Source organism: Polypterus senegalus, chromosome 2 (assembly GCF_016835505.1).
Source record: "Polypterus senegalus isolate Bchr_013 chromosome 2, ASM1683550v1, whole genome shotgun sequence".
NCBI classification, from domain to species: Eukaryota; Metazoa; Chordata; class Cladistia; order Polypteriformes; family Polypteridae; genus Polypterus; species Polypterus senegalus.
The window spans coordinates 185,090,368-185,108,962 of NC_053155.1; the positions used below are offsets into that span (position 1 = coordinate 185,090,368).

The 18,595-nt window shown below is 37.1% G+C and overlaps 1 protein-coding gene across 4 annotated transcripts in view; it reads left to right on the top strand.

Moving 5' to 3' along the window:
- Nucleotides 1–18,595, top strand: part of zrsr2 (zinc finger (CCCH type), RNA-binding motif and serine/arginine rich 2) — a 49,585-nt gene that overhangs the window by 15,160 nt on the left and 15,830 nt on the right. For all 4 annotated transcript variants that reach the window (XM_039745003.1, XM_039745004.1, XM_039745002.1 and 1 more), the window contains exons 4-8: nt 2,512–2,620; nt 4,743–4,829; nt 6,632–6,670; nt 7,658–7,773; nt 16,874–17,087. In XM_039745003.1, the coding sequence (XP_039600937.1) occupies nt 2,512–2,620; nt 4,743–4,829; nt 6,632–6,670; nt 7,658–7,773; nt 16,874–17,087 (565 nt within the window). The remainder of the gene's footprint in view (nt 1–2,511; nt 2,621–4,742; nt 4,830–6,631; nt 6,671–7,657; nt 7,774–16,873; nt 17,088–18,595) is intronic.

Sequence of the window (18,595 nt, forward strand, 5' to 3'; positions counted from 1 at the left end):
CCTGCAGGAACAGGGAAAACCTTTGTCTACAAAACCCTGATTCATACCATCAGAGCTAGAAAGTTAGGACCATTGTCCTGCTTCCACCTCAAAACCAGTCCCACCGACACGGCATTTCTCGATTCCTATTTGTCCTCTTTCAAACCCCTCCCTATGCTGCCAGCGGCTCCTCTTCAAAGCCGGTCCCACCCACACGCAGCCGACATCGCATTTCTCGCCAAGCTTCTCAAGTACGCTTACAAAATGAAGCAAACTCAACATGCAGCGAAAATTTACTTCTCCAGCTAGATTCCATGCTCAGAACCATCAATCCCTTCGCTAAATCATACAAACACATGCATGAAATCGCTCAGTCCAGTCCAACAGCATCTGTATAAATGCTTTTCGAGGAAAACCCTAGGCAGGATTTGCGACGATACAATGCCCCGACATGTCACATCAATGTTGCAGCGATTTTCGTCGGAGAAAATGGTGAACCGCCTGCCGAAAGAGACATTTGCATCTGTCCCATAGGCAACTCCTGTAAACAGATTTCCATGCTCAATATGAATTGCGATCCTATGGTTTACCCACTTTTATTCCCTTACGGAGACATTGGCTGGCACAAAGATTTACAACATGTTCCCGATAAAAGAACCACCAAGCGAAGAAGGCTTACTCAATGCCAATTTTACATGTACAGATTAGCAATGAGGAATACATTTAGTATTTTGCACTTCAGCGGCGAACTATTCCAACAGTACGTCGTAGATGCGTATGTTAAAACGGAGGGCGCGCGTCTCAACTATCTCAGATTAGATCAAGATTTCCGCATGGAACAATATAAAGGACTGTCAGACGCACTGCAAGTAAACACTGAAAATAACAACGTACGTGTAGACAAAATGATCGTATTACCGTCCACATTTCCAGGAAGTCCAAAATACAATCCATCCATCCATCCATCCATCCATCCTCTTCAGCTTATCCGAGGTCGGGTCGCGGGGGCAGCAGCTTAAGCAGAGAGGCCCAGACTTCCCTCTCCCCAGCCACTTCTTCCAACTCTTCCGGGAGAATCCCATGGCATTCCCAGGCCAGCCGGGAGACATAGTCCCTCCAGCGTGTCCTGGGTCTTCCCCGGGGCCTCCTCCCGGTTGGACGTGCCTGGAACACCTCACCAGGGAGGCGTCCAGGAGGCATCCTGATCAGATGCCCGAGCCACCTCATCTGACTCCTCTCGATGCGGAGGAGCAGCGGCTCTACTCTGAGCCCCTCCCGGATGACTGAGCTTCTCACCCTATCTTTAAGGGAAAGTCCAGACACCCTGTGGAGGAAACTCATTTCAGCCGCTTGTATTCGCGATCTCGTTCTTTCGGTCACTACCCATAGCTCATGACCATAGGTGAGATTTCCATGCCCTGAGAGGGCACTCCACCCTTTTCCGGCTGAGGACCATGCTCTCGGATTTGGAGGTGCTGATTCTCATCCCAGCCGCTTCACACTCAGCTGCGAACCGATCCAGAGAGAGCTGAAGATCACGGCCTGATGAAGCAAACAGGACAACATCATCTGCAAAAAGCAGTGACCCAAATATACAAAAGTGTCCAAAATACATGCAACAAAACTATCAGGATGCCATGACCATAATACGTAAATTTGGACAGCCTCATTTATTTATCATTTTGACATGTAATTCTGCTTGGCCGGAAATTCTACATGCACTGTCAGATACCCAAAGACCGGAGCGCGGACCTGATATTGTAGTACTAGTCTTTTGGATTAAGCTGCAGGAATTGCTTAGAGACATTCTACAACAACATCTTTGTGAGGTTGTTATTGATTATATTTACGTAATCGAATTTCAGAAGCGCGGCCTTCCTCATACCCACATGCTGTTTACTCTTCACAGTAGTTCTAACAACCAGCCTTCTGCCACGGTCAGTTGTACGTGGCTTTTTCTAGGGTTAGATCTTTCGATTCATTATCTGTCGTCACCAACAAAACACCTATTCATAACTGCGTCTTTCAAGAAGTATTTATTTCTTCTTGATTTCTGAATTCCTTTCTCACCTTTTTCCGTTCCTATTCTTACATGGCGGGCTTCGGCTAGTATTTGATGATAGTCTGAAGATGGAAAATGTGCAGGAAGTAGTTATTTATCAATAACTATAGTGGTTGAAGTTTAACAGTTAGATTTGTTTTTAGATCATTTTTTTTTTTGCTCAGAAGTGCAATTTTGTCATTTGAATTATGGTATGTTAATTATCTTGTAAAACTGATAAAAGATAGTTAAAAGTATAGCTTATAATGGCAAGAAAAATTCTTAAATGTTTATTACCTTAGAAGGGTCAAAGTATATTGTGTTAGTATATCTATTGTCTTTTAGTAAAGAGGGTGGTTACATGTTAAGTGTTTTAACTTAATTTATATTGTTGTTCATAAGGTATTCCATAAAAATAAATCTATGAAACTATGAAAAGGCTCTGAGCCTAACAGAAAATATAGCTTTTTTTGTGTCATTGTATATCTTAGGCAACGACTACATCACGAATGGTTGGAGCGGGAAAAGGTTGCTCAAGATGAATTTCAGCGTAAAAAAGAAAAAGAAGAAATAGCTAGAAGGAAAAAAGAAGAGGAAGAGGTAACATACTACTGAGTGTTAAACATTTCTCAGGGTTAAAACGTACAAGTGCTGTAATGAATCAAATATTCACAAACTTATATGAAAAATAAATTCTTGTTAAATGTGTACTTTGATCTCTGAATATAAATGACTACCTAGAAATTTGTATTTTAAACACTCAACCAAAAGCTATTTCGTGAAATTTTCCAGTGTAGATTTTGTTTTGTTTCATGATATTTTTAAGTGATACTATTGTTCTATTTCTGAATTTTTATATTTCTGAAAAAACCCATCTTGACTTGCTGTTTAAAATATGTACACAGAAAAAATGCCCTTAATATGTTAGTTTGAAATAAATTCAGAGTATCTAAAATATGTGCTTAGCAAAGTACCTTGCATTGACATATGTTAGTTTTTAAAGTTTTAGTTTAAGTTAGAGATACTTTAAATCCATATTTTCAGAGTCATAGAGCACCAACAGTTCAACCACATTATTTTTAAGAAAGAATAATTGGTTGACAGTATTTTTGTGGAACGTAAACATCCATTAATACATTCATTTTAAGGACTCCACTCAACATTGAATGGAGTTGGTTTGTACACTTGCAGCATTGGACACAAGGCAGTAACTAACCCTGGAAACACTTTTTTTTTTTTTTTTTTACCAAGACCGGTCACATGCATGTATATAGGGCTAGTTTAGAAGTGACAGTCTGTTTAATCTATGTAGGGAAATTGAACAACAAACTTGGCCATTCTGAAACATGTCCATAAAGAGTTGTGGCATTGGACAGTACTGTGTTTCATGTCTTTCTATTTTAAAAGAAAATCTTGATGAGATTATTGCCAAGAGATTTTTTCAAGTCCCGCCCTCCTTTCAACCATTTTCAAAAACGGCCAGGCTTCTTGCCTCTAATTCATGTTAATGCTTTTGTCAGACATAGTTCCTGCACTTTCATGTCTTATAAATTTTTACGTTTTCCTCACTTTAAGTTCCCAATAAATGTCCTAATCTTATTGAAGAATTTCATCCTGAAAGTGTTATCAACAGAAGAAATGAGTGCACGGGCAATCCTAGCACCGAGAAACAAGAAGTCAAACGAATTAACACGAAAATTGTTGATTGGTTACATGGCAATGACATGTAAAATTTTAACAAGCGACAAAAAAGGTAATGTAGTACATCTTCCATGGATAACAGACACCAAAAGAGATCTTGATATGCTATTCGTATTAAAACATTTATAGTTTCCCATTACAATAGCGTTTGCTATGACAATTAACAAATTACAGGGACAAACATTTGAAAAAGTCGGTTTATTTATTAGAGAGAGAGAAACTATATTCACGCATGGGCAGTTATACGTTGCGTTGTCACGATGTGTAAGTCTAAACATGGAATCTATATTCAATGTGCTATTGACGAAAAGTTGATTCAAAAAATAGTTTTCACTGAAGTTTTATAGTAAAGTGTAAGTTTAAAAAGTATCTGCATGTTAATTTCAAAGCCAAACAGAATGAAAACATATAACACAATGAATACCTCTGACACAACGTGAAACATAATTTTCTTTCAATATTATGTTTTACTATGGTTAATTACTCGCTGTAATGTAAAATAGTTCTGTTATGCATATGTAACAATTCCCATGAAAATAACAGTCTGTTTAAATTGTACAGCCGCTTCCCCATACGCAAGCAGCAGGTCTGCAAAGCGGCTAGCGTGTAGCGCCCGAGTAATTTATTAAATTTATTTTAGCTGTATGTATGAATACACATGTATACCTGTATGTAGAGATGTTCTATTGTTCTATTTCAGGGAGGCCTGAAGGTGCAGTTGTTTTCCCTGTTGACTAATTAACACCTATATGAACAGGTTAACAACCTTTATTTAGTATTTGTCCATTGTTAAATCAATTGATCTTGAACAACATTTATTTGAAACTTTATTTATAAAAAATAAAGTTATTTCAGCATATAATTTGTTAGCTCTTTAAATAATTTTCAGTATATATTTATTAATTGTTTGGAAAACTTAACATAGTCTATAAATTGTTGCGCACCATTATTTACCCTCATAAATTGTACAGTAAAGGTCATTTCTAAGTATGGTTTCTTTTTCTTCTTTTTTTTTCTTCAGAGAAGAATTAAAGAAGAGTGGGACGCAGAGAAAAAGAGAGAAGATGAAGCCAAAGAGCTCAAAGAGCAGGAGAAGAAAGAGCGAGAGGTGATTCCTGCCTTAGGAGGATAACTAAGGCTCATTATATCCTGTTTCTTTAGCAATTTGTCACTGTGTTCCTGATTAAGTGAGCTGTCTATAAAATATGATAAGCAGTTATGCAAAAGTGATTTGTTTGTGTTGATATTGCCAATTTGTTTTGGTGAAAAGTTGGACATAAATGTTTATTTTTTGGAAGAAATATTAAATTTGGTAGAATCTTCTGTTTAGTACATCCTTCTTGATATTCCTTAACCAAGAGATACACAAAAATACTGCTGGTGGACTGTTTCTGCACGATGGCAATGTATCTTTTTTCATGTCAATCAAACTGGATTAAATGGATTAGATGTAGTATTAACAAAACCTTATACTCTAGATCATATTTATTTTTTTTTTATTTTTTTTTTTACAAGGATCAATCAGGTAATAATTTTGAAATGAAATTAAACAAGTTAGTCAACTTGATAAAATGAATTTTGAGATTGTGTTTCTGATAATACTACCAAATAGGCAAAAAACATGGTCCCAATTTTTTTAGCCATTCATTTGCACACTATTTTGCCGTATCTGTTTGTCTCTCCCTTCAGAGAATTACTAATGCAAGGATTTATTATTTCAAATCTTTGTACATTTTAAGCCTTTATGCATATGTCATACTTCTTCTGACTGTTCAGTAAAATAAGAAAAATTCTTCTGATAAACCACAGGAAAAGCCTTTAACGTGGGTGAAAAGTAAACTGATCAAAGTTGATAAGTAGGATCAGTACCATAATATACTACTGTAGACAATGGAGCCATCTCAGGCAGTTATACAAACTGTTAAATAAAATGAATCAATTACTATTAAATTAAAATAGCATCAATAAAGCTTTGAAAAGAATATATCATTTATTCCTATGTTTATATAGCAGCTTGTTAATCAAAATTTGCCCGAGTTTTGCATAGTATTGTTAAGTTGATATTTAAAGGTCCCAGAACTACTACTTAAATGCTTGACTTGATAATTTGTTCTTAATTTGGAGTGGGGTGAGGATGTAATTGTTAATATTTGTTTATCATTTACGTCATTAGGGGGTCAGCAATAATTGTTAATACACAATAGTTTTTTTAAATCAAAGACATTTCATCAGTGTGTTTTACTTGTTTTTGTGTAATTGTCACTATTACAAAGTGATTTACGAAGCAGATGTTATTTTTAATGGAATATTTGCACTATTATATATTTGAAGTTGTCATTTTTGTTTTCTCTTTTGGATCTTCAGTGTTAACTTAGTAGTCTCCATACAAAGCATAACCACTGTTCTTGAGAATAAGGGACTGGAAAATTGTTTAGTTAGGTCAGAAAGTTCAGTTCTGAATGAAGCTTTTGGGAGTCAAGTTATATTACTCTGATTGAGGGACATTACTGAAATAAAACTGGAATATTGATTATTTTGATTATACAGTATGCATTATATGGATTTTGTTTTTTATTTGGGTTGTTAATGTTGAGTTCATTTGTACTTTCATTTTTTTAGCTGTACAGAGTGAACATTAGAAATTATGGTTATTTTTGACAGCTATGTAGGTATTGAACTTGTAAAGTCTTGAACCTGCTAGAATTCCATTCTAAAGCTGGCTAGATGAGGGAGCATTCTATATTCAGAAATAAAATTAAGACAGCAGCACTGAAGAAACAAAATGGATTTTTTTAAAGTGGTGCCATTAGTATACTTTATACAGCTTAACAATTAACTTAACGATTAATATCAGATATCTGCTGGCTTCCTACACTCTTTTCACAAGTCATGTGTTTGCACTGTTTCTAGGAAGCAGTGCAGAAAATGCTGGACCAAGTCGAGAGACCGGTATGTATTTATCAAATTATACAAAATTTTGATTATGCTATGATATAGGTGTGCGTGTGAGTGCTGTGGAATAAGTGAGAATGTCATTATGCATGTTTTTGTCATAAATAAATATAAAGGAATCTTTTCTTCTAGTACATATAAAGCAGTAAGATCACAAACTTCACAATCCTTGTGTGTTTAATTTGCTTTAATGTAAAAGAGGAAGAATCCAATGCAGTTTTTTTTTTTTTTTGAGCTAATAATGCGAGTTTCAGCACACACCACGTTTTTTGCATACATTCATATTCATATGCATTAAAATATTATTAGGAGTGCCACCCCCCCAATCTACAAGTTATGCAAGAAGAATGGATACCTAGTTTAATTTGCTGTTTGTGGACAGTGTCAAGAAATCGATTAGACAAAAGTTGAACTACTCTCTATTCCTGACCCTTTTGCACATTTGAAGAGCACATATCATTGAATAATGTGCCTGCCCTGCAACTCAACTAGCACATTATTTAATGTTTTCGTCTGGGAATACCAACTGCCATATAGGTTGGATGTATTTATTACTAGGGCCTTACTGTAAATCATCATCTTTCTGCATTTGTTTATGTAAAATGCACAAACACTAGAAAAACAAAGCAAGACTTTATAAAATAAAATATTAGAAAAATTGAGGATGCATTACAGGATGTTCTTGGACATTGTGTTCACAAAGTACAGTAAATATTAAATATCTGACTTGGTAGCTTTTTATGCTTGCATTCTTACAACCAAACTTTTTTGTGATTTTTATTAAATACATTTTAATCAGTTTTTTCAGAGTGGCATGAAAATTGGTATGGATAACGGTTAATAACAGTTGTGCTGCACAGAAGACAGTGGAAGAATATTGAGAGTTACATTAATCCACCGTGCATGATGTTTTGAGTATTTCTGAAAATACCTTAAGTAAATTCTAAGATTGTATATGTAATTTTGTTTAAAATGTTTTAACAGCTAGAGAATGGTGGTACTTGGCACAACCCAGAAGCTTCAGCTGACTACGGCACAGAGAAGGACCGAGCTAACTGTCCCTTCTTCCTAAAAACAGGAGCATGCAGATTTGGAGACAGGTATAGCAAATTACCATGGCTCAGTTAGTGCATTTGCTGTTTTTTTTGTCTGTGCTTTTACAATAGTAATAGAGAATATGTTTCTAAATGTATATCTGTGTAAATAGCAGCGAAGTAGAATCCCTAAGGAAACCCTGTTAAAATGTGTACTATATGTGTATGTATATATGTGTATGCATATATATATATATATATATATATATATATATATATATATATATATATATATATATATATACATATACACACATATATATATACTATATATATATATATATATATGTGTATATATATATATATATATATATATATATATATATATATATATATATATACACACACACATACATACACTCACCTAAAGGATTATTAGGAACACCTGTTCAATTTCTCATTAATGCAATTATCTAATCAACCAATCACATGGCAGTTGCTTCAATGAATTTAGGGGTGTGGTCCTAGTCAAGACAATCTCCTGAACTCCAAACTGAATGTCAGAATGGGAAAGAAAGGTGATTTAACCAATTTTGAGCGTGGCATGGTTGTTGGTGCCAGACGGGACGGTCTGAGTATTTCACAATCTGCTCAGTTACTGGGATTTTCACACACAACCATTTCTAGGGTTTACAAAGAATAGTGTGAAAAGGGAAAAACATCCAGTATCGGCAGTCCTGTGGGCGAAAATGCCTTGTTGATGCTAGAGGTCAGAGGAGAATGGGCCGACTGATTCAAGCTGATAGAAGAGCAACTTTGACTGAAATAACCACTCGTTACAACCGAGGTATGCAGCAAAGCATTTGTGAAGCCACAACACGCACAACCTTGAGGCGGATGGGCTACAACAGCAGAAGACCCCACCGGGTACCACTCATCTCCACTACAAATAGGAAAAAGAGGCTACAATTTGCACGAGCTCACCAAAATTGGACAGTTGAAGACTGGAAAAATGTTGCCTGGTCTGATGAGTCTCGATTTCTGTTGAGACATTCAAATAGTAGAGTCAGAATTTGGCGTAAACAGAATGAGAACATGGATCCATCATGCCTTGTTACCACTGTGCAGGCTGGTGGTGGTGGTGGTGTAATGGTGTGGGGGTTGTTTTCTTGGCACACTTTAGGCCCCTTAGTGCCAATTGGGCATCGTTTAAATGCCACGGGCTACCTGAACATTGTTTCTGACCATGTCCAACTCTTCATGACCACCATGTACCCATCCTCTGATGGCTACTTCCAGCAGGATAATGCACCATGTCGCGAAGCTTGAATCATTTCAAATTGGTTTCTTGAACATGACAATGAGTTCACTGTACTAAAATGGCCCCACAGTCACCAGATCTCAACCCAATAGAGCATCTTTGGGATGTGGTGGAACGGGAGCTTCGTGCCCTGGATGTGCATCCCACAAATCTCCATCAACTGCAAGATGCTATCCTATCAATATGGGCCAACATTTCTAAAGAATGCTTTCAGCACCTTGTTGAATCAATGCCACGTAGAATTAAGGCAATTCTGAAGGCGAAAGGGGGTCAAAAACCGTATTAGTATGGTGTATGGTTTATATATACAGTGGTGTGAAAACTATTTGCCCCCTTCCTGATTTCTTATTCTTTTGCATGTTTGTCACACAAAATGTTTCTGATCATCAAACACATTTAACTATTAGTCAAATATAACACAAGTAAACACAAAATGCAGTTTTTAAATGATGGTTTTATTATTTAGGGAGAAAAAATCCAAACCTACATGGCCCTGTGTGAAAAAGTAATTGCCCCTTGTTAAAAATAACCTAACTGTAGTGTATCACACCTGAGTTCAATTTCCATAGCCACCCCCAGGCCTGATTACTGCCACACCTGTTTCAATCAAGAAATCACTTAAATAGGAGCTGCCTGACACAGAGAAGTAGACCTAAAGCACCTCAAAAGTTAGACATCATGCCAAGATCCAAAGAAATTCAGGAACAAATGAGAACAGAAGTAATTGAGATCTATCAGTCTGGTAAAGGTTATAAAGCCATTTCTAAAGCTTTGGGACTCCAGCGAACCACAGTGAGAGCCATTATCCACAAATGGCAAAAACATGGAACAGTGGTGAACCTTCCCAGGAGTGGCCAGCCGACCAAAATTACCCCAAGAGCGCAGAGACGACTCATCCGAGAGGTCACAAAAGACCCCAGGACAACGTCTAAAGAATTGCAGGCCTCACTTGCCTCAATTAAGGTCAGTGTTCACGACTCCACCATAAGAAAGAGACTGGGCAAAACGGCCTGCATGGCAGATTTCCAAGACGCAAACCACTGTTAAGCAAAAGAACATTAGGGCTCGTCTCAATTTTGCTAAGAAACATCTCAATGATTGCCAAGACTTTTGGGAAAATACCTTGTGGACTGATGAGACAAAAGTTGAACTTTTGGAAGGCAAATGTCCGTTACATCTGGCGTAAAAGGAACACAGCATTTCAGAAAAGAACATCATACCAACAGTAAAATATGGTGGTGGTAGTGTGATGGTCTGGGGTTGTTTTGCTGCTTCAGGACCTGGAAGGCTTGCTGTGATAGATGGAACCATGAATTCTACTGTCTACCAAAAATCCTGAAGGAGAATGTCCGCCATCTGTTCGTCAACTCAAGCTGAAGCGATCTTGGGTGCTGCAACAGGACAATGACCCAAAACACACCAGCAAATCCACCTCTGAATGGCTGAAGAAAAACAAAATGAAGACTTTGGAGTGGCCTAGTCAAAGTCCTGACCTGAATCCAATTGAGATGCTATGGCATGACCTTAAAAAGGCGGTTCATGCTAGAAAACCCTCAAATAAAGCTGAATTACAACAATTCTGCAAAGATGAGTGGGCCAAAATTCCTCCAGAGCTGTAAAAGACTCATTGCAAGTTATCGCAAACGCTTGATTGCAGTTATTGCTGCTAAGGGTGGCCCAACCAGTTATTAGGTTCAGGGGCAATTACTTTTCACACAGGGCCATGTAGGTTTGGATTTTTTCTCCCTAAATAATAAAACCATCATTTAAAAACTGCATTTTGTGTTTACTTGTGTTATATTTGACTAATGGTTAAATGTGTTTGATGATCAGAAACATTTTGTGTGACAAACATGCAAAAGAATAAGAAATCAGGAAGGGGCAAATAGTTTTTCACACCACTGTGTGTGTATGTATATATATATATATATATATATATATATATATATATATATACTCAGCAAAAAGAAACGTCCTCTGACTTTCAACTGTTTTTACTTTCAGTAAACTTAATGTGTAAATATTTGTATGAACACTAAAAGAGTCAACACCATAAGACATAAACTAAAAATTTTTCACAATGTGTCCCTGAATGAGGCTCAAAATCAAAAGTACCAGTCAGTATCTGGTGTGGCCACCAGCTGCTTGAAGTACTGCAGTGCATCTCCTCCTCATGGACTGGACCAGATTTGTCAGTTCTTGCTGTGAGATGTTACCCCACTCTTCCACCAAGGCATCTGCAAGTTCCTGGACATTTCTGGGGGGAATGGCCCTAGCCCTCACCCTGCTATCCAACAGGTCCCAGACGTGCTCAATTCCTTCGACGATAAACACAAATCCGTCCATCACCCCTGGTGAGACAAAACCGTGACTCATTAGTGAAGAGCACTTTTTGCCACTCCTGTCTGGTCCAGCGAAGGTGGGTTTGTGCCCATAGGCGGCGTTGTTGCTGGTGATGTCTGGTAAGGACCTGCCTTACAACAGGCCAACAAGCCCTCAGTCCAGCCTCTCTCAGCCTATTGCGGACAGTCTGAGCACTGATGGAGGGATTTTGTGTTCCTGGCGTGACTCGGGCAGTTGTTGTGGCCATCCTGTACCTGTCACACAAGTGTGATATTCGGATGTACCGATCCTGTGCAGGTGTTGTTACACGTGGTCTTCCACTGCGAGGATGATCAGCTGTCCTTCCTGTCTCCCTGTAGCGCTGTCTTAGGCGTCTCACAGTGCGGACATGGCAATTTATTGCCCTAGCCACATCAGCAGTCCTCATGCCTCCCTGCAGCATGCCTAATGCACGTTCACGCAGATGAGCAGGGACCCTGGGCATCTTTCTTTGGGTGTTTTTCACAGTCGGTAGACAAGTCTCTTTAGTGTCCTGCGTTTTTAGAACTGTGACCTTAAATGCCTACTTTCTGTAAGCTGTTAAGGTCTTAACGACCATTCCACAGGTGCATGTTAATTAATTGATTATGGTTAATTGAACATGCATAGAAAACATTGTTTAAACCCTTTACAATGAAGATCTGTAAAGTTATTTGGATTTTTAAAACATTATTGTTGAAATACACAGTCCTGAAAAAGGGACGCTTCTTTTTTTGCTGAGTGTATATATATATACAGCAATACAGTAATCCTTCGCTATATCGCGCTTTGACTTTCGCGGATTTTATATGAAAGCATAACTAAACATATAACGTGGATTTTTTGCTGCTTCGCGGGTTCTGCGGACAATGTGTCTTTTTACTTCCTGTACATGCTTCCTCAGTTGGTTTGCCCAGTTGATTTCATACAAGGGACGCTATTGACGGATGACTGAGAAGCTAACCAATCAGAGCACGCAGTTAAGTTCCTGCCTGCTGAATGCAGTGTTAACCAGTAAGTCTCGTCTCGCTCATTCAGCATCAACGTGTTTCACTGTGTAAAGAGTTGTGCTCTTTTGCGTTTATCTTTGTGCATAGTCAAGCCCTTCATTATGGCTCCAAAACGATCTGCTACTGCTTCAGGGGTCGTGCCCAAGCGCAAACGGAAGATGTTAATGATTGCCGAAAAGGTAAACGTTTTGGATTTGTTAAAGGCTACGTTTCTTTTTATTTAAAAAGTAGGAAAGGAATATAAGATCTACGGCCGCAGTGTCCTTTTAACCAGGGTGCAAAACGAGTTGTAAGTGGATGTAATAAGGCAGTAGTCTGGATAGAATTTGCTTTAGGGATTTGGATTGAAGACTGCCAGAAGATGAAGAAGAACGGCAGTGCTACACAATTGCCTGAAGTGGCTCCTTTGGAAGAACTGTAACGCTCTCCTTTGTTGTGCAGTAAAATTAAACTCATTGTTATCGGACAAGTCATCGTGTCATTGTTGGTGAGTAACCATAATTAATTTTCTACTTACAGTACTTAGTACATGTACGTACATTTAGTGTCACTGTACACACATTTGCTGTATACTATTTTTCTTGCATTGTACGTATTTATTGCCGGTGGCTTGTCTATCGTAATGGCTGTAACATATGTGATATCGGAGACACTCAATATCTTTAAAATAATATTTAGGTTTTACTTAATATAAACAGCGTGTTTATATACATAATTTCAATGAATCTTACCTAATATTTAAGAGAATACAAAGGGATTATGCTGTATAACTCTGCGGGGAATATTTATAAACGGTGTGGGAGAGTTTATAAAGGCTTAAAATATATAAAAATAACCATACAAACATATGGTTTCTACTTCACGGATTTTCACCTAGATAGAGAGAAGCAAACAATGAAGCACTGCGCGGGAAGCATATCTTATATCATTGAGGAGTTTTAGTTAATATGTAATACATGCTTTGATTGGGTAGCTTCTAAGCCATCCGCCAATAGCGTCCCCTGTATGAAATCAACTGGGCAAACAAACTGAGGAAGCATGTACCATAAATTAAAAGACACATTGTCCGCAGAAAGCCGCGAACCAGCGAAAAATCCGTGATATATATTTAGATGTGCTTACATTTAAAATCCGCGATAGAGTAAAGCCGCGGAAGTCGAAGCGCAATATAGAGAGGGATTACTGTATATGTATGGATGGATGGATGTATGGCCAGCTTTAGGAAGAGTCCTGGTGGTTTCGAACTTCTTCCACTTACAGATGATGGAGGCCACTGTGCTCATTGACACCTTCAAAACAGCAGAAATGTTTCTGTGACCTTCCCCAGATTTGTGCCTCGAGACAATCCTGTCTTGGAGGTCTACAGACAATTCCATTGGCTTAATGCTTGGTTTGTGCTCTGACATGAACTGTCAACTGTGGGACCTTTATATAGACAGGTGTGTGCCTTTCCAAATCATGTCCAATCAACTGAATTGACCACAGGTGGACTCCAATTAAGCTGCAGAAACATCTCAAGGATGATCAGGAGAAACAGGATGCACCTGAACTCAATTTTGAGCTTCATGACAAAGGCTGTGAATACTTACGTACATGTGATTTCTCAATTTTTTTATTTTGAATAAATTTGCAAAAATCTCAAACTTTTGTCATTATGGGATGTTGTGTGTAGAATTCTGAGGAAAAAAATGAATTTAATCCATTTTGGAATAAAGTGATGCGCTGTGAATACTTTCCAGATGCACGGTATGTGTGTGTATATATATATATATATATATATATATAAAATACCAAGGCTTCAGAGAGAAGTAGTGTGTTAAAGAAGCAATGAAAAGAAAAGGAAACATTTTGAAAATAACGTAACCTGATTGTCAATGTAATTGTTTTGTCACTGTTGTGAGTGATGAGTGTTGTTGTCATATATATATATACATATACATACATATACACATACATATACACATATATATCTACATATATACACACACATATATACACACATATACATACATACACACACATATATACACACAAATACATATATATATATATATATATATATATATATACACATACACACACACACACACATATATATATATATACATACATATCTACATATATACACACACAGCTATTTCAGTATCAGTGCAATACGCTGTTTGTTAAAACGGTTGACTCCCGCTCTTACGTGCAATAACAAATCAAATCATTCAGTTGTCTTTGCTCATATGTCATTTTAGAGCTGGACACCTGGCATCTTTTTTTGGCCACAAGTTCGTTTCTGTTTGGTGTGAGGTTCTGTGTTGTGGAGATTCTCAGGATGGATTGCAGGTGCTCATCAGTGAGGCGACTCCTGTGTGCTGTTTTGTTAGTCTTTATCACTGAGAAGAGCTTCTAACACAGATATGTGCTACCAAACATGCACAAGGTTCGAGCCGCATGTAGACGGACTTTTTTTGTTCTTCAAAGTCACCAAAGCGCCGTGCAAACTCAGTGCGCAATAACTCTAGCTTCGCTGGCGCTGCATTATGGGATCTGTAGTTTATTGTGTTACCAGTGCTTCATATACCCGGGCTTTAATAACAATAATACAGTATATAAAATGATCTCGGGCGGATATAATTACACGCCGGGCGGATGTGGCCCGCGCCCTTGAGTTTGACACATATGGACTAAATAGAACTTGAAAAGATATATTTTTCAAATGTGATCGCGCAATTCAGATAGAGTTGACGCAAGACTACAGCCTGCATGCCTCAATGAGTCATCCTCCCTCGCTCTTACTTTTTACCGCTCATCTAATGAATACACTGAGTATGGCTTTACCAAAACAATCATTGATGGCGAATAAAGTATCCATTATTCGAGTATGTAGAGCGGGATATATATATATACATATATATATACTCGCGTATCGCAGCGGAGAAGTAGTGTGTTAAAAAAGGTAGAAAAGATAAGGGAACATTTTAAAAATAACGTAACATGACTGTCAATATACAGTATTTGTTTTGTGAGTGTTACTGAGTGTTGCTGTCATCAAGGATTTGATTATCATTATTTCTTTCAATCAGGTTCGTATTTGTAGGATGTGTTGTGTTCAAGTTACATTCCGTGTTTGTCAATCGCTGTAAAGATGACAGGTTTCATTCATCGATTCGTTTCTTACTGCATCAATAAACAGCTCGTCTTCTTCTTTATCTGAGACCTGACACACTGCATGCACGGGTTTTTTACACTGTCTTCCTTTAGCGGACATTGACTTTTTCCACCGTGTGCTTTGTTTCCACAGTAGCTGCATTTATGAATATGCTTATCAGACGCTTCATATTTTTGCTGCCTTTTCAATTGTGTATTTCGGTTTTGTTCAGCTTTTGGAACTGTTGCTTTTATCTGTGCACTGCGCCAGTTCACGTGAGCCACTCGGTGTACTTGCATCGAAGGTTCCCAGCTGTGCTGGTGCCATCTCGTGCTATGTCCATAGCTTTATTTAATGTTACCTTAGTCCTGGCACTTAAAACTTTCTCTCGCAGTTTCGCTGAGTTTGTGTCAAACACCACCCTGACCATCTCATCTTCCTCTCCATAAGCACAGTCCTTCACCCGTGAATATTTACCCGGATGGCCTTATATGGGCAGGCACTAAATTACAAATGCCAGCGGCAGCCTGTCTATGAACTTAATTTAAAGTGTAGGTTTACATCGTGCTTTGTTTCCGAAGTAGCAGAACTCATGAATATGGTTGTATATGTCACTTGCTCGCTTCTTATTGTTTCGCTGCCTTCTCAATTATATAATGCATGTTTTCTTCAGTGCTTTTTTGAGGTCTTCCTGGTTTTCTATGTACTGCGTGATTACGGGGAGGCGTGATGATGTCACCAAACTCCGCCCACGGCGTTGAAGCTCATCTCCATTACAGTAAATGGAGAAAACTGCTTCCAGTTATGACCATTACGCGTAGAATTTCGATATAAAACCTGCCCAACTTTTGTAAGGAAGCTGTAAGGAATGAACCTGCCAAATTTCAGCCTTCCACCCACACGGGAAGTTGGAGAATTAGTGATGAGTCAGTGAGTGAGGGCTTTGCCTTTTATTAGTGTGTATATATATATATATATATTTATATATATATATATATATATATATATATATATATATATATATATATATATATATATATATATATATATATATATATATATATATATATATTTATATATATATATATATTTATATATATATATATATATATATATATATATATATATATATATATATATTTATATATATATATATATATTTATTCATTTTTCAGTCTATGGTAAGTTTTATCTTAATATGCCTAAAAATATCTACATTTTATGTTCACTAGTACTATGAAATATAATTTATTTATGAACTGTAATAGTGTTTTTTTCCCCTTTTGAATTTATTAACATAAGTACTCTACTTCTATGCTATTTGTTGTTTCATAGGTGCTCTCGTAAGCATCCTCACCCAAGTGCGAGTCAAACGCTCATGATAAGAAGCATGTTCTTAACGTTTGGGATGGAACAAAGTAAGAGAGATGACTATGACACTGATGCCAGCTTGGAGTACAGTGATGAGGAGATCCATCAACAATTTCTGGATTTTTATGAAGATGTACTTCCTGAATTTCAGAGTGTGGGAAAGGTTGTGCAGTTCAAGGTAAAGGTGTTTTTTTTTTTTTTGTTTTTTTTTTTTATAAACAAGTTCATCATGGATATACTGCATAAGCATTTTGGAGAACTGTTTTTGGAGCTCTAGTATATTTTGGTTTTTTTTTTTTAGAACATTGATTATTTATTAATGACCTTCCCTTGCAAGAATGCTCTTCCCAATAATGACATTTTTTATTACTTATTCATTACACATTTTGCTTGTTATGATGGTTGAGAAAAGGTTTTTAATCTCATAATGGAGATCACAAAGTATATGATACAGTTGTCAGTGGGGCCCAGCCTGGGCCAATACTGAATAATAGCAAACCATATTAAAACATCCATAAAAAAAATCTCAAATTAATTGAAGCACATAAACCCAATTTCATTATGCATATCTTATTATATGCTTACATTGTGTGAAATAAATTCATTTTTTGCTCAAATATTATTAAAAAAATACATCTGCAGTAGTGCACAAATGTGAGGTGTACATATGTAGGATTGAGATTTTTAACTGAAGACAGGACTCTCATTAGTGAATGAGAGGGAGGTGGTTTTGCTGCTAGTGTGCAGAGCATAACAAAAGTTAATTTACAGCTGCATGGTGAAAAGTAGTCCTGCTAAATAAATAGAACCAAATTTAGTATCAATAAAAGTGACTATTTGTGCTTATTTTGTGTCATCCAAATTGAAAATGTCATCTTTCTATGTACCTTTGGGTTACTGCCAACTGACATGTGGTCCTTATGAACACATTATGTACAAGATGCACGTTTTCCTTCTGCAAAGGCATTAATAAAGGTGGAGGGGGGCTTGGCTTCATATACCTTGGTAATATTTTTATAGTTTTTTTTTTGTTTGTTTATTGATTGTAACCGTACTAATTGAACCACAAGAATGCAGCTGTGGTTTGCTCTATGGTGTGCGGCCGTGTGTATGTTTTTTTTTTTTCCTTCACTGTATGATGGTGATTGATACAATGACATATAGAGCATTTGCTAAACTAATTACTGGGCAGGAGTATTATTCAGGCTGTTTAAACATTTATAAATAAATATGAAATTTTATGTAAGGAGAAAGTAAAAATAATGTTATGAGCATAATATGTTGACTGAGTGTTAAGTGTGCATCAGCCTCAACTTTCCTCAATGAAAAGAACTAAGTAAATGGGGAATCTGGATTATCTCTGCTAGTCAACATTTTGCAAGAAAAGCAGGCACACCTACATTTGGTCGTTGTGCTGTTGGTAATATATAGAGTAGTCCATGTAGGTTCTGAAGTTAATGTATTTACAAAAATATACACCAGTTTAGTGAATCCACTACATATACAGTACATAGCACTTTGGTTAACATATCATATTTCACGAATGTCTCTTTACTCCAGTTGTGTTGTACACAGTATTAAAATGCTAGAGTTGCACAGTACAAGCAAGGCTTTTGATGAGATGTTCAGCTCAAGTGGAGTCTACTATATGACGTAGCACCCCTAAAGACGAATATGTGCATATTA